The sequence below is a fragment of the Xiphophorus maculatus genome, chromosome 17 (assembly GCF_002775205.1).
Source record: "Xiphophorus maculatus strain JP 163 A chromosome 17, X_maculatus-5.0-male, whole genome shotgun sequence".
In the NCBI taxonomy this organism is placed as follows: Eukaryota; Metazoa; Chordata; class Actinopteri; order Cyprinodontiformes; family Poeciliidae; genus Xiphophorus; species Xiphophorus maculatus.
Genome location: NC_036459.1, coordinates 18,091,295 through 18,106,097, shown reverse-complemented (window position 1 = coordinate 18,106,097; position 14,803 = coordinate 18,091,295). Strand labels below are relative to the sequence as shown.

Here is a 14,803-nt window from a genome sequence, read left to right as displayed (position 1 = left end):
CAACTTCAGTCTTTGATTCTCCAAATGATGCTTCATGATTCTTGCTTTATGTATTCCCAAGTTATAGATTTACATACTATGTAATTATTGTATTATTCTGGAGTTGTGTCGTTCATGGTGGCACCATGTTGCAGTAGTTCTGTTCTGATACTTCTTTCTGTAGACTTGTTGATAATGTTCTGTTGAGGCATTGGATGCTTGGACAATTGCTCCCTCTGATTTTGGACACTTTGCAACTGGGAGATTTTTGCTCCTACTTTTTTACTTTCAGACAGGTGTTGGGATGCGTATCCATGGCAGCGAGGTATTTTGTTGACAACTTGAAGCTACTAATTAGCATCCGAGACCCTGAAATGATACCTGAACTGAGGAGGTTCAAACCATTTCTTCCAACCCTCATAGTGGACATGGATCATATCCCCTACTCCAATATCTCTCTTCGACCAGACAGAGATTTAAAGAGGAGCAGCAAAAGCTAATGAGCCGGATTAGCAGTGCTCTCCAACAACTGGTGGAGTCGTTCAGGAGAGGTTACAGTGGAATATCTTTTCTGCTGCCTGGGTACTGAGCAGAGTTTCTTCCTTTCCACGATTCTTTGAGGATATGAGTGACGACAATGTTCAGTTTCCCTTTGGAACAAATAAAGTATTTTTGAACTGAATTGAACATATGATGGGAACCGCACCTCTATGATGGAACACTATCGCACTGAATGGTTGCTAACTCCAAAGTTGCATGGTAATAGCAGCATAATTGGGGTAAGCTAATTCAAATTTGGCAAATTCAGCTATTAGCTATAATCTTAGATGTAACTCAGATCCATGAACTGAAGATGGAGTACTTTGGCTAAATTTAACTCTGACCCCAATTAACAAAATATCAACTTTGTCAGTAATTACTTGTCGACACCAGAGTTCTTGTAATCTTGTTTCCCATTGGTGGATGGAGCAGGTCAATGAAACCACCTCATTGGTTAGTGGGCTTCTACAGTTTGGAGATTTATAACCAGCATTTTCTTTCCTCTTGGTGCTTTTAGACATACTTTCCATGTGGTCAAATTTAGTTACTATGGCAACAGTGCCTTTCTGAGGCTGGCCCCCATATTGGTGTCCGCTCTATATCTTCCAATACCTGCAATTATTAGCAACTTGTTACAAAACTGCTCTTTTGATGCAGAATTTATTCAGCTTAGGGGGAAAAAAAAAAAGAAAATCAAAGCAGCGTTCTGTGCTTTAAGGCTTTCAGTAAACACGACCTTATTTGTGCTTCTGAGAAAATATTGCCATCCTAAAAACCAACATGTTTTATTTCCTGCTGGCTCTCTCCCGCTCGCCTCTCTCCGGCTGTCGCCTGCTATAATGTAAATGAGGCTCTCGCCACTGAGCCTGTGATGGTGTCAGCCCCCTCCTTAGTCTCTGGTCTCATTAAAAGCCTAGTGTTGCTGACATTTACCCAGCTACAGTGTTGACTAGCTCTTCACGCGGGCCAAACGGGTCAAAACAATACACGGTGTTAGCATCAACAGTCCACGAATGGGAGGCTGCGGGAGCCTGGGATGTTTGCTAAAAACACACACATGTCAGAAAACATCTTTTAAAAAGGCCTGCAAAGTTCTCCTGGTTTCAGTTTGAAAGTATACATATCAGGACGGATTTATGGCAAATATTTCTACTGAGGTCTGACTACAGATATGGAGCCTATAAGATCTGCAGACTGGATGGATGCAATGATGGATAATATAGATGGATGCATTGATGGGTGAATGATGGATGGATGTAAAGATAGATGATGGATGGATGCTAGAATGGATGGATGTAAAGATGGATGGGCAATGAATGGATGGATGTAAAGATAGGTGGATGACAGATGGATGTGAAGATGCATCCATCCATGATGGACAGATGGATGTATTGTTGAAAATGTGTTGATAAAACCTAAAGAGGATTGTGAATAAAGGCTGGAAATCCTAATTGTTCTACACTTTTTTTCTTGTTTCCTTCTTATCCAGAACTAAAGAAAACAAAAACAAAAATCATGTTTAATATTTTATCCAGACTGTGTAGAAAACGTGTAAAAAAAAAACCATTGTGAATTTTGGTCTAATTCAGCTCCGATAAAGTGAAGCATTGCCATTCCCAGCGCGTCCCGTCCTTGGTGTGTTGTTAATGTTTGCTCTGATTTCAGCATGACAAGGTCCTGACCACTTCACTACTTTAAATTCTGAATAACAGCAAACATCCCTCATGTCCTTTTTTTCCCGCTCCCTTCTTATCTGTACATATGCATAAAAATGCCGTTATTGTCAAGGTTGTTTTACATAGTTCTACCTCCCAGGCCGGTCACAGATAATGTCAGCACGCTGTCATTGCAGTTTTAAAATGCTTTGATTTCAGTTAACAGCAGCCATCTCACCAGCCCCACAGCAACACAGAGAAATGGCTTTGTGAGTTTGAAATTAATAGGGCGGCTATAGATATTTCCTGACCTGACGTCCTCCTGGGACCCGGCAGCTCTGTTTTTCTGCGGTCCTCTTATCCTGTTACCGATGCCTGACTCTGTGTAACCCTTATCTCTGAGCGCGCTACATGGCCCGATAGGGCTCTGTGTGTATGCAATTAAAACAGCTTATTTGACAGATAAGTGGGGGCCCGCGGTCAGATTGAAAGCCACAGCCTGCCACTATCAGGTCTTTAGGTTACAGCTCCCGGGTTAAATGGCCCCGGGATGCAAAGTGAGCCAAATGAGGCACACAGCTCAATAAAAAAAGAGTCCATAGGAAAGAAGATTTTGCACATAAAATACCTCATATGTTTTTTCTTACACCTTTTTCAGGACCAAATTCTAGACTTTTATTTTAAGACTCCAATTTTCCAAGTTCTCAGCTCATTTACACTGGACGCCCAGTTTTCCAAATTCAATTCAAATTCAAACATACTTTATTGGGAAATTAAATGTTGTTTTTTTGTTGTAGATCATTAATGCAGATTCTTCAAAAATGTATTGTAGGTGGTGATGGTTGTTGGCAGGAGAGAGCTCTTGTAGCAATTTGTATTGCAGCGAATCTGAAGAAGCCTGTGACTGAAGATCCTCTGTTTTCCCAAGACAGTCTCATGAAGAGGACGGTCAGGGTTGTCCATAATTTGTTTGATTTTATGGTTTTATTTCAGCTGGCTGCAAATAGCTAAAATTTGCAAATACTTAAGACTTTAACACCAGCCTATTTTAGTAGTTCAGACACAAAGTGCACGCTGTGGAAACCATCTTAGCAAAAGCTAACATGTACACCTCGGCTATTCAACTGGGACCTGTGGGAATGATGAGCTCACTAGAAGGGAAACAATTTAGGAAAAAAATGTAGAACTTTTTTAAAGATCTTCAAGAGATAAAATGGTAAAAATGCTATAGGTTCTAAATTTGTATTTAAATTCTATTTTATTTTATTTTTAAATCCATTAAATAACATAAAGAGAGCCCATCCTGTCAAAGATGATCTCTTTTAAGCAACCAGCTGTATTAGCCAATCATCATGTAGTATTCATGACGTCAAGGACCGTTTGCTCTGATGACGTTTTGGAAGCTTCGTTTGCTAACGAGACTTTTTTTCCTTTTTTTTTTTTTTGTCGAGGTCGTTCACACTTCCAAATAAATCCAGCCTGTATGTGTTGTGCAGTGTGAACGGGCAAACGACCTGAAAGTGTCCCGCATGCGCAGTAGAGGGCGCAATGACGTCAGTTTTCTCAGTGAACTGCCAACCGCCATAAAAAGAAGTGCTCAGTGTTTGCGGAAGTAAACATGGACGCTAACGGTGGAGCTTAGCTTACACATTTGAAGTTGTTGTCCGACCGGAGCAGCATATTAACAACTTAATCCTCATTACAGTCCGTCATAGTTGTTATTTTTCTTCCGGCTTGCGCGTGTCAGTGAGTTAACCGATAAATGTGTCTTTAATAAAACTGCTGAAGGCAAGCCGGCGACAAGAACCATTATGAAGGATTACAACTTATGGAAGCATTTTCTAAGCCAACCACTGGCTTCCACCTCAGCTTTTTTCGGATGCTTGCTGGCAAAAAATATCTCCCAAAGAAAATGATGAGCGCGCTTTTTTCAACAGGTGCTGATTAAGTCAACTAACAGCAATCAGAGCTTCTTTCCGCGAGGCCACCGGTAGTTCAGACGTGGCTCAACTTTGTACAATTATTATTTTTTATATATAGTGACTGCTTCGGAGAGGACCTATTGGACTCCATTGGAACGATATACCCCCACTGCAGTACTTGTTTCAGAAAACTGAGGATTTTTTTATATTTCTATTTTACAACAGCAATTGTTTGGAATTGGACTTCGTAAGTGACCTTTGTGACCTTCGGGGCACCATCAATGGCGGACAAAGTGGACGGGCTTTCGGCTGGGCTATCAACTGTGACAATGCGATGAATTCCCTCCAGTGTCACATCCTCCAGGTGTTCGTTGTTCCTGACTCAGCAGTGAGTTAAAAACACCAAGTCACATTTTGCAAAGGAGATCCACTGACTAAGGGAAATGCGCCAACTTAGGGGGAAAACTGTCTTGCTTTGTATTGTATTCTATTGTATTGTATTGGCTCACGATGTATTACTAAAACAATTATCGTAACACACTGGTTACAATTCAGCTGAAATATTCCACTGAGCATTGTTTTACACATGCCAAACGCGTGGGACACAGTGTACAGCAAAGCTTAAACATGTCAGCCAATCATATTGCTTAAAACCAATCATGGTTTCCTCTTTCAAATTAGACATGGCGCTAGGAGGTTCATTTGTGTCGAGTTTAAGCTACTTTTAAATAGCATATCAGAGTATAAGGTTTTTAAAACAATAGGGCAATACCAATTGGGAATCAAGACAAAGCAAGTATGAGGATATATTGGTGTATTATTTGTCAAAGACCGTAATGGCAGGACCCTAAAAGCTTAAGTTTTCCCTACGTTGAACACACAAATACGGAGTTTTCTCAAATCTCCACTTTTGTCAGAGTTTTTATAAATAATCATATCTTGTGATATGAAACCGGGTTTTAAATCACTCTGTTCGGTAAAAGTCTAAAACGCATAAAAATGCTTTAGTTTTTCCAGATACAGTATCTGATTACATGTGGACTTGGCCTGAGACAGTGCTGCTGAAATGCTGGATTTTGTTTTGTTTTTTATTTTGTCAGTGATGTTCAAGTTTTTAATGAATTTCCATAATTTTAGCTAACTTAATGTGGTACTTAGAAGTGTTGATTTTGTAGAAAAACTGACAGCATTTTCTATGAAACTTGGCCTTTTGATGTCTTAATGTGAGACGTCATCTGCTCCGAAGGATGCTCATGACGAAGTGAACTGATACTGAAAAACTCCCAGACATGACAGAACACATACTTTGTTGGATGCCTGGCCCCTGAGATGTTGGGTTTTAGTAAATATGGGCCCTTGAGCATAAACGGGTGTATACTTTGGACCACTGAAGAGAAATTAAAAGGCAACATTTATTCCTTATTTTTCACAAATTTGGGAAAAACTTCAATGTCAGACTTTTCCATTCTCGAATAAATCCCAGTACAACAAATATTCACCAAAATGTCTTGATGACATGTGTTTGTGCTATTCTTACATAGGCCAGGAGACACAAATAAGCATTGTTAAATTGTGTGATGCGACGCTAACAGCTTTACAACTGAGAGAGAGAGAGAGAAATCTGATTAATCATAAAAATACTCCATAGAGTTCTCGATTACTAAAATATTCTTTTACAACAGCCCTAGTTCAAAGCATTAACATCCTGCGAATAACTGCTTTTTTTTTTTTTTTGCAAAACATAAATATCAAGTCCTCTCAATGATCTGGTTGATTGGACATCACATCACTTACTGTGTGTAGCACACATTGCTCAACAGAGCAATTGAGCAACAAAGCAATTGTTGCTTAAATGCTTTGCATTGAGTCAGGATTATCGGTGGTCGGAAAAATGACACAGTCAAGCAAAGAATCTGAAAAGGGAACAGGATGTTTTTTGCTATTTATGGTCAACTCTACGATAGCAAGATAAGATCTAACGGAATCACATTTCACAGGTCAGAAAAAGTTTAAATTAAAAAATGTATAACCTGCCAATCAATCAAATTTTATTTGTATAGCACATTTCAGCAGCAAAGCATTTCAAAGAGCTTTACATCATAACAAACACAAAGTCTTGCAACATAGAATCAACAAAATATTACATTAAGTCAAGTGCCATCATTAAATTTGTAATTGATTACGTTTCAAAAGCAACTCTAAACAGCTGGGTTTTTAATCGAGATTTAAAGGAATTCAGTGTTTTGGCTGTTTTACAGTTTTCTGGAAGTTTGTTCCAGATTTGTGGTGCATAGAAGCTGAATGCTGCTTCTCCTCATTTGGTTCTGGGGATGCAGAGCAGAACCAGAAAACCTGAGAGGTCTGGAAGGTTGATACAACAGCAGATCTTTAATGTATTGTGGTGCTGAGCCGTTCAGTGATTTATAAACTAACAACAGTATTTTAAAGTCTATTCTTTGAGCTACAGGGAGCCAGTGGAGGGACTTTAAAACTGGTGTTATGTGCTCTATCTTCCTGGTTTTAGTCAGAACGCGAACAGCAGCATTCTGGATCAGCTGCAGATGTTTGATTGATTTGTTGGACAGACCTGTGAAGACGCTGTTGCAATAATCAATACGACTGAAGATGAACGAATCAATGAGTTTCTCTAGATCAGTGGTTCACAAACTTTTTTCAGTGATGTACCCCCTTAAAAATATATTTTTAGTCAAGTACCCCCTGACACGGGCAAAACATTTTTGGAATAAAAAAGAGGTACAGTGCTGTAAATACCCTGTAAATACTGAATATAAAATTCAGTGCATGAACACACATTTATATTTTATTTAACTTTTTACAAAATAATTTTTCCCAAGACTTATTATGAGGAGCCTACTGATTTTTTAAAGATATTTTGAAAAGCTTCACGTACCCCCTGCAGTACCTCCACGTACCCCCAGGGGTACGTGTACCCCCATTTGAGAACCACTGCTCTAGATCTTCACTGAGACATTAGTCCTTTAATCCTGGAAATGTTCTTCAGGTGATAGAAGACCAACTTTGTGACTGTCTTAATGTGGCTCTGGAGGTTCAGGTCAGAGTCCATCACTACTCCCAGGTTTCGTGCCTGATCTCTAGGTTTTAGTTGTAATAACTGAAGCTGTGCATTGACTCTAGATCGTTCCTCTTTAGGTCCAAAAATAATAACTTCAGTTTTGTTTTTGTTCAGCTGGAGAAAGTTTTGGCACATCCACACATTTATCTGTTCTAAGCATTTATTCAGTGATTGGATGGATTCAGAGTTACCTGGTGACATTGTAATGAAGAGCTATGTATCATCTGCATAGTTATGGTAGCTAATCGTATTTCCTGTTATAACTTGATCTAGTGGGAGCTTATAAATATTGAATAAGAGGGATCCTAGGATTGAACCTTGGGGTACACCGCATGTGACCTCTGACCTTTCTCTTTGATGAGAAGTGCTTGTATGAAATGCTCATGTTTTTGAGCACTTGGTAAAATCATGTAGTAAAAGGTAACTGTATCATTGTGATAATTCTTCACAGAAAATATTGGTGAACTTTGTAATTGTTTTCAGTTGTAAGCAAGCATTGAGCAAACATACAGACTCATTCCATAAATTAGAATATGACTGAAAAGTTCCTGTTTTAGTAATTCCATCACCAAGTGAAAGACATTATATAGATTAATTAGACAACTGATGTTTTAACGTCTTTATAACTCCTAGTATGTTTAATAGCTGCTAAAAGGTTTAATTTTCAAAAGGTACCATTAATCTGACTAGCCTCATCAGGACGTCTATCCTAATTTTATTGAATAATCCTGTATGGCATTCATATTCAAGTTCTGGGTGTATTCTTAGCACAAAAAAGGCCTTCCAGTCACATAACCGTGGGGGCATCACCGCCCTCCTCTTCCTCACAGCACGTCCCCACGCGCTGCAGGTTGTGCTGCAACTTGCAGCACAAAGTTACACCCTTGCATTCTTATAACAAATTGTCATATTTTAACAGTCATACTGTACGCAGTAGTCAAAATATAACAAAATGTACGAATTCAGAGTCAAAAACAAAGTACACTGCAAGGTGAAGTTTTTAAACTCTGCATAAAAAAAAGAAAACTGTTACTAGAGGGAAAAAAATGTTCAATCATAAGTTCTATCACTTTTAAATGAAACACCAGTTTTCTGGGGCTAAGAGAAGCACAGCTCCACATTTACATTTCCTGCTGCTTCTGTTCACTGTTGCTCCCAAAATCAACGTAAGATGCAGCCAAGAGGTTGTCTGCAGGTTAGAAGCTTTCTTGGTTGTGGGAAGAAATATTGTTGTAAAAGCTAAGTAATAATTTGTCTGGGAGTTCGAAGGAAGAGCAAAATGCAACAACAGGATGATATTTATTCATAATGTCTAGTTTATTGCAAAGAACATATGTTAACATATGAAAAGATATTGTAAACATATCTTTTATTGTAACATCATGTAAAACATATAATTTAGTAGGTGCTAATGCATGTTAATTTAATTTATTCCACATATCATAGCACTCTTAACCATGACCATCATCTTGATAACTGTTATCATCCAATTATATAACTTTGAGTAGCATCTTACTGCAAAACATTTCATACTTGAGTAATATTTCAAATATGATGCTGTCAAATTCATTTATAGCATCAGGTTTTTTTCAGTCATAATAATGAGTTTGAGGCATCTGAAGGGTTTTTAATAATTTTCTTAAAATGTAAGAACCGTCTTACGTTTAAAGAGTTTTAAAGAACATAGCAAAGAGACCTATTGGTAAGAGTTTTTTTTAGTGTATGGCAGTTTCTTGAAACAATGTTCTCAGACACACAGAGAGAATAGTTTTTCCTTCATTTAAACAAACCAGTCTTAAAGAATAATTGCAATCAAACACATTCTGTTGATCAGTGGAAAAGTTTATTGTTTCCTTAAAATCACATTTTAATGTTTTACTTTTAAAGCTGAAGGATTGAATGCCAAAATAAGGAAACCTCCAACTTAACTGTTGTATGTCATTTGAGAAAGTATAACTTTAAACTTTCCTTTTATTTCCTGCATTCTTGGAATCATCTATAGCATAATCATTGAACAATAACTTGTATCGCCACCTTGATTTTTAACCCCTATCATGATTAACCTGGAGACTGTTCTGGATCCTCTACTGATAAAGAACACATGGGATTAACCCAAAGCAGTCATCAGAAGGAACAGAATGTGTGAAGTAAAGACTTCCAGCTGGTTACTAGATGCAGTTCAGGATGACACCAGCATCAGTCAGAAGCCACAGACGTCCCAGGTCATAGGTCACGTGTTTGATGATCACACAAAAGGAGATTTGGCCCCAAGCTGTGCCCTGTGGAAGTGCTTCAGAGATACCAATTCTGGAAAGAGAAAGATACTTATTTGGAATTGTTCAAGTTTCTTAAATCTGTCTGCATTTGCAACTCAAATTTATTGAGATGTTACCTTTCAAAGACATTTCCAGATTGATTTACAACAAAGACCCTTCCATCACTCCCAACTTCAACTTTTACAGCAGCTCCATCTACTTGACTCCAGCTACTGATGCCACAGGTACCTGGTGAGACTTTCTATTAAAGTAAACAGTAAAGATTGTGACTAGTGAATGAGAGTTATATCAGGAGTTACAACAAGAGATGTAAGACAAACGTTTACCCCAAAGTAGATCTTTTGAGCTGAGCTCACTCCCCAGCATCCGAGTGGACCACAGCTGATATACATCAATCCCCCAGAGATGGTGTTCCAGTTCAAGACGCCCTCCTCCTCAATGGAAGAGGCACTGCTGCCGTTCAGGCAATGGATGCTGTTTTGGCTGGTAACTCCAACTACTTGACCTTCTCCAGCATCCACCTGGATTAACGATAGACCTGAAGAGACAAACGGCATCACTAAACAATTAAAAACTATGAATCAGGGCCAACCTGTAAATTCTGGCTCTGAAACATAATACTCACCACGAGTAGGAAAGAAATCACCAGCTGCAAATTTATAGACTGTGTTGTCGCGGTCGACTCCCCAGACACCTGCAGATCCCACTGAGACATGCTTGAGAGCAACAGAGCCCAGTTTGGACCAACTTGAATCACTCAAGAAGAAGGCGTTGGAGTTTTTATCAGTCATCACAACCATTCCGTTGCCAGCATCAACCTGGGTTGCAGCAAGGTGCTCAGGAGCAATAGTGCAGATCCAACCTGTAGAGAAGAACCACACAAAATAAATGTAATAAACACCCATAGAACACTATTTCATCTTACAATTACAAATTGGAATGTATTTGTAAAGTGGTTGGTAACGACACTTATGAATTGGCCCTATGAATTGAAAATATGAAGAGAACTCACCATGACATCTGGTAAAGTAATTCAGCAAAACCAAGAAAGTTGCGAGAGCTTTCATGTTGGCGTCTGTAAGTTGCTGTGCAGCTTAAGATGTAACTTTGCTTCTCTGTCCTGAAACTCCTGTGATTGAGGGACTTATATATCCAAGGTACGGTGTGACAAAACTGGGTTGTAAGAAGGTCAGAGGAGTTTAGTTTCTTTTCTTAGCAGGATTTGATTGCAGTTTATTATTCCTCAACAACAGTGTTTCTGAATTCCGGTAATCAGGTACCACTGCCCTGTATATTTTACATGTGTCTCTGTTCCAGAACACCTGATACATATAACTGCATCACCTCCTTTGCACACCATCAAGTACTGGATCAATGACATGACGTCCTATTGTTTTTGTCCATCTCTACTTTTTACAGTTAAAAAAAGCTTAAACTCATAAAAAGAAACCACAGACATGTGGTGCATGGGTCAGGTACTACAGGATGTGAGAGAAAAAGTATAATCAGCATAATGCGACAGTCTGATGACAAGAACTTGTTCATATGGTCACATGCTCATATCAGGACCTGAACCAGCAACGTCACGGTGTTCCAAGTTGAACAACAAGCTATTGCAGAACTACCAAGTTTGGCAAAGTTCACAAAAACCTGGATCTGAAACCTGCTTGAAAAATAAGCATTTTCCTTTGTTCACATGGACATTAAAGTACCCAGGTGTAGTAGTGTGCCGATTGATTGGTCACCGATCATAATTGACCGATTTCTGTGAAAAACTGCATGATCACTTGTGCATGATGATTGGTTGCCGATCACAAAAACTGATCACCTCACACTTCACAACCTGCTTTGAGCAAATATACAGACAGATATATAGACTCATTCCAACTTGCAGCACAAATTACACCCTTGCATTCTTATAACAAATTGTCATATTTTAACATTTGTATGCAGTAGTCAAAATATAACAAAATGTACAAATCCAGTCAAAAACAAAGTACACTGCAAAGTGAAGTTTTTAAACTCTGCATTTAAAAAATAACTGCTTCCAGAGGAAAAAAATGTTCAATCATAAGCTCTATCATTTTTAAATGAAACACCAGTTTTGTGGGGCTAAGAGAAGCACAGCTCCACATTTACATTTACAACTGCTTCTGTTCACTGTTACTCCCAAAATCAACATAAGATACAGCCAAGAGGTTGCCTGCAACTTTGAGTAGCATCTTAATGCAAAACATTTCATACTTGAGTAATATTTCAAATATGATGCTGTCAAATTTATTTATAGCAAAAAAAAAATTTCAGTCATAATGAGTTTGAGGCATCTGAAGGGTTTTTAATGAGTTTTCTTAAAATGTAAGAACCATTTTACGTTTAAAGAGTTTTAAAGAACATAGCAAAGTGACCTATTGGTACAGTTTTTTTTAGTGTATGGCAGTTTATTGAAACAATGTTCTCACAGAGAGAGAATAGTTTTTCCTTCATTTAAACAAACCAGTCTTAAAGAATAATTATAATCAAACACATTCTGTTGATCAGTGGAAAAGTTTATTGTTTCCTTAAAATCACATTTTAATGTTTTACTTTTAAAGCTGAAAGATTGAATGCCAAAATAAGGAAACCTCCAACTTAACTGTTGTATGTCATTTGAAAAAGCATAACTTTAAACTTTCCTTTTATTTCCTGCATTCTTGGAATCATCTATAGCATAATCATTTAATAATAACTTGTACCCCCTCCTTGATTTTAACCCCTATCATGATTAACCTGGAGACTGTTCTAGATCCTCTACTGATAAAGAACACATGGGATTAACCCAAAGCAGTCATCAGAAGGAACAGAATGTGTGAAGTAAAGACTTCCAGCTGGTTACTAGATGCAGTTCAGGATGCCACCAGCATCAGTCAGAAGCCACAGACGTCCCAGGTCATAGGTCACGTGTTTGATGATCACACAAAAGGAGATTTGGCTCAAAGCTGTGCCCTGTGGAAGTGCTTTAGAGATATTGGCTCTGGAAAGAGAAAGATACTTATTTGGAATTGTTCTAGTTTCTTAAATTTGTCTGCATTTGCAACTCAAATTTATTGAGATGTTACCTTTCAAAGACATTTCCAGATTGATTTACAACAAAGACCCTTCCATCACTCCCAACTTCAACTTTTACAGCAACTCCATCTACTTGACTCCAGCTACTGATGCCACAGGTACCTGGTGAGACTTTCTATTAAAGTAAACAGTAAAGATTGTGACTAGTGAATGAGAGTTATATCAGGAGTTACAACAAGAGATGTAAGACAAACGTTTACCCCAAAGTAGATCTTTTGAGCAGAGTTCACTCCCCAGCATCCGAGTGGACCACAGCTGATATACATCAATGCCCCAGAGATGGTGTTCCAGTTCAAGACGCCCTCCTTCTCAATGGAAGAGGCACTGCTGCCGTTCAGGCAATGGATGCTGTTTTGGCTGGTAACTCCAACTACTTGACCTTCTCCAGCATCCACCTGGATTAACGATAGACCTGAAGAGACAAACAGCATCACTAAACAATAATAACTTTGAATCAGGGCCAACCTGTAAAATCTGGCTCTGAAACATAATACTCACCACGAGTAGGAAAGAAATCACCAGCTGCAAATTTATAGACTGTGTTGTCGCGGTCGATTCCCCAGACACCTGCAGATCCCACTGAGACATGCTTGAGAGCAACAGAGCCCAGTTTGGACCAACTTGAATCACTCAAGAAGAAGGCGTTGGAGTTTTTATCAGTCATCACAACCATTCCGTTGCCAGCATCAATCTGGGTTGCAGCAAAGTGCTCAGGAGCAATAGTGCAGATCCAACCTGTAGAGAAGAACCACACAAAATAAATGTAATAAACACCCATAGAACACTATTTCATCTTACAATTACAAATTGGAATGTATTTGTAAAGTGGTTGGTAACGACACTTATGAATTGGCCCTATGAATTGAAAATATGAAGAGAACTCACCATGACATCTGGTAAAGTAATTCAGCAAAACCAAGAAAGTTGCGAGAGCTTTCATGTTGGCGTCTGTAAGTTGCTGTGCAGCTTAAGATGTAACTTTGCTTCTCTGTCCAGAAACTCCTGTGATTGAGGGACTTATATATCCAAGGTACGGTGTGACAAAACTGGCTTTGTAAATATTTCAGGGGAATTTAGCTTGTTGGCAGGAATTGGTTGCACTTCCTGATTTCATTACACTTCCTTATTCCTTCAGAACCAAGTTTTTGTATTTTGGTAATCAGGTACCAGATTCAGAGAATAATATGTTGTAAAAAGACAAAAATAGAAATATGTTGCTTTAATATGTAACATCAAGTTTTGCAGTAATTAATCAAATTATTGCAAGAAAAAAAATTCATGAAAAACTTAAATTGTTATCTCATAAAATGCAAAATCAATACACAATGTTGACAAATATGAATAAAGAAATCTAACTTTAATGACTTCTATAATTAAAATGAGTGTAAACTAAGCATTAAGTTTAAGTTCTGATACTTTAGTACTTACCAGACTTATTTGTTATTTCTACCTACTTGTAAAATGGCTTCCAGTAAGTGATTTTGCTTGGATAGTTTTTAACAAATTGACTTAATTCATAAAAAAAATCACTATCAACCAAATTTGTGGCAGCCTCCATAATAATCTGAATTAAACATTGTCAGGCGTATAATGCAGCCACAAAGGGGATATTGTGCCTTTTTGTGATGGTCTCAAGCCCTGATAAATGCAGATGTTTGTGTCAGAAAGGGCATCCAGCATTAAACATTTGCTAAATCTAACATGCGAGTCAAGAACATGATCTCGATGCTGGATCTGCCATTGGTGCTGGTGACCAACATGGTACCGGTGGAAATTTGGAAAGCTAGAGAGTTGGTTAATGATGATCCATGATGCAGAGGAGTAAGTTGGACATATTCTGTGTTTAGGTGGAAAGGTAGCAATTATCAAGTATTAGGGAGGTCTAAGGATTGAAATGCATGTACTCATTACTTTAGTTATTTTTTAAATCCTGTTGATTCCTTAAAATCAGTGCTACATGATGTTTCAACTGTTTCAAAGCAAACTAGCTTTGATTGTTATTGTGACAGAAAGCAAGTTTGTTAGAATAAGACTTGCTGTTTTTACATGCTTCCCTTGTTTGATACTAAAACATCGAACAGATTTGATTTTACAAAGGGAACTGACCTAGATACACAGGTAGAAATAAACTAGTTACTCAATTACATTTACCTGAGTAACCTTTTGAAGGGGAAAATGTACTTTAGTAGTTTTACTAAACTGTATGTTTTACTCTTTTATTAGTAAAATTGT

At 38.1% G+C, this 14,803-nt stretch overlaps 3 protein-coding genes across 3 annotated transcripts in view; all 3 read right to left on the bottom strand.

Annotated features, from left to right (window-relative positions):
* Window positions 1–14,803, bottom strand: part of fam19a2 (family with sequence similarity 19 member A2, C-C motif chemokine like) — an 84,964-nt gene that overhangs the window by 56,250 nt on the left and 13,911 nt on the right. The window lies entirely within an intron of this gene.
* Window positions 9,012–10,726, bottom strand: LOC111611850 (fish-egg lectin-like). The gene is made up of 5 exons (XM_023350440.1): window positions 10,479–10,726; window positions 10,092–10,328; window positions 9,793–10,004; window positions 9,583–9,707; window positions 9,012–9,497 (listed from the first exon to the last, which is right to left on the bottom strand). Exons 1-5 carry the CDS (start codon window positions 10,531–10,533, stop codon window positions 9,359–9,361), a joined length of 768 nt encoding a protein of 255 aa, XP_023206208.1. The 5' UTR covers window positions 10,534–10,726; the 3' UTR covers window positions 9,012–9,358.
* Window positions 11,992–13,782, bottom strand: LOC102220752 (fish-egg lectin-like). Its single transcript, XM_023350441.1, has 5 exons — window positions 13,457–13,782; window positions 13,070–13,306; window positions 12,772–12,983; window positions 12,562–12,686; window positions 11,992–12,476 (listed from the first exon to the last, which is right to left on the bottom strand). The coding sequence occupies exons 1-5, from the start codon at window positions 13,509–13,511 to the stop codon at window positions 12,338–12,340; spliced, it is 768 nt and encodes a 255-aa protein (XP_023206209.1). The 5' UTR covers window positions 13,512–13,782; the 3' UTR covers window positions 11,992–12,337.

Excerpts from the sequence above, each read along its gene's own strand:
- LOC102220752 (XM_023350441.1), bottom strand. The coding sequence starts at position 13,511 with ATGAAAGCTCTCGCAACTTTCTTGGTTTTGCTGAATTACTTTACCAGA. Across the intron at positions 12,687-12,771 it reads CTCAAAAGATCTACTTTGGG|AAAGTCTCACCAGGTACCTG; the intron begins GTAAACGTTTGT and ends TTACTTTAATAG. Across the intron at positions 12,477-12,561 it reads TCTGGAAATGTCTTTGAAAG|AGCCAATATCTCTAAAGCAC; the intron begins GTAACATCTCAA and ends TTCTCTTTCCAG.
- LOC111611850 (XM_023350440.1), bottom strand. The coding sequence starts at position 10,533 with ATGAAAGCTCTCGCAACTTTCTTGGTTTTGCTGAATTACTTTACCAGA. Across the intron at positions 10,329-10,478 it reads TTACTTTACCAGATGTCATG|GTTGGATCTGCACTATTGCT; the intron begins GTGAGTTCTCTT and ends TCTTCTCTACAG. Across the intron at positions 10,005-10,091 it reads TGATTTCTTTCCTACTCGTG|GTCTATCGTTAATCCAGGTG; the intron begins GTGAGTATTATG and ends TTGTCTCTTCAG.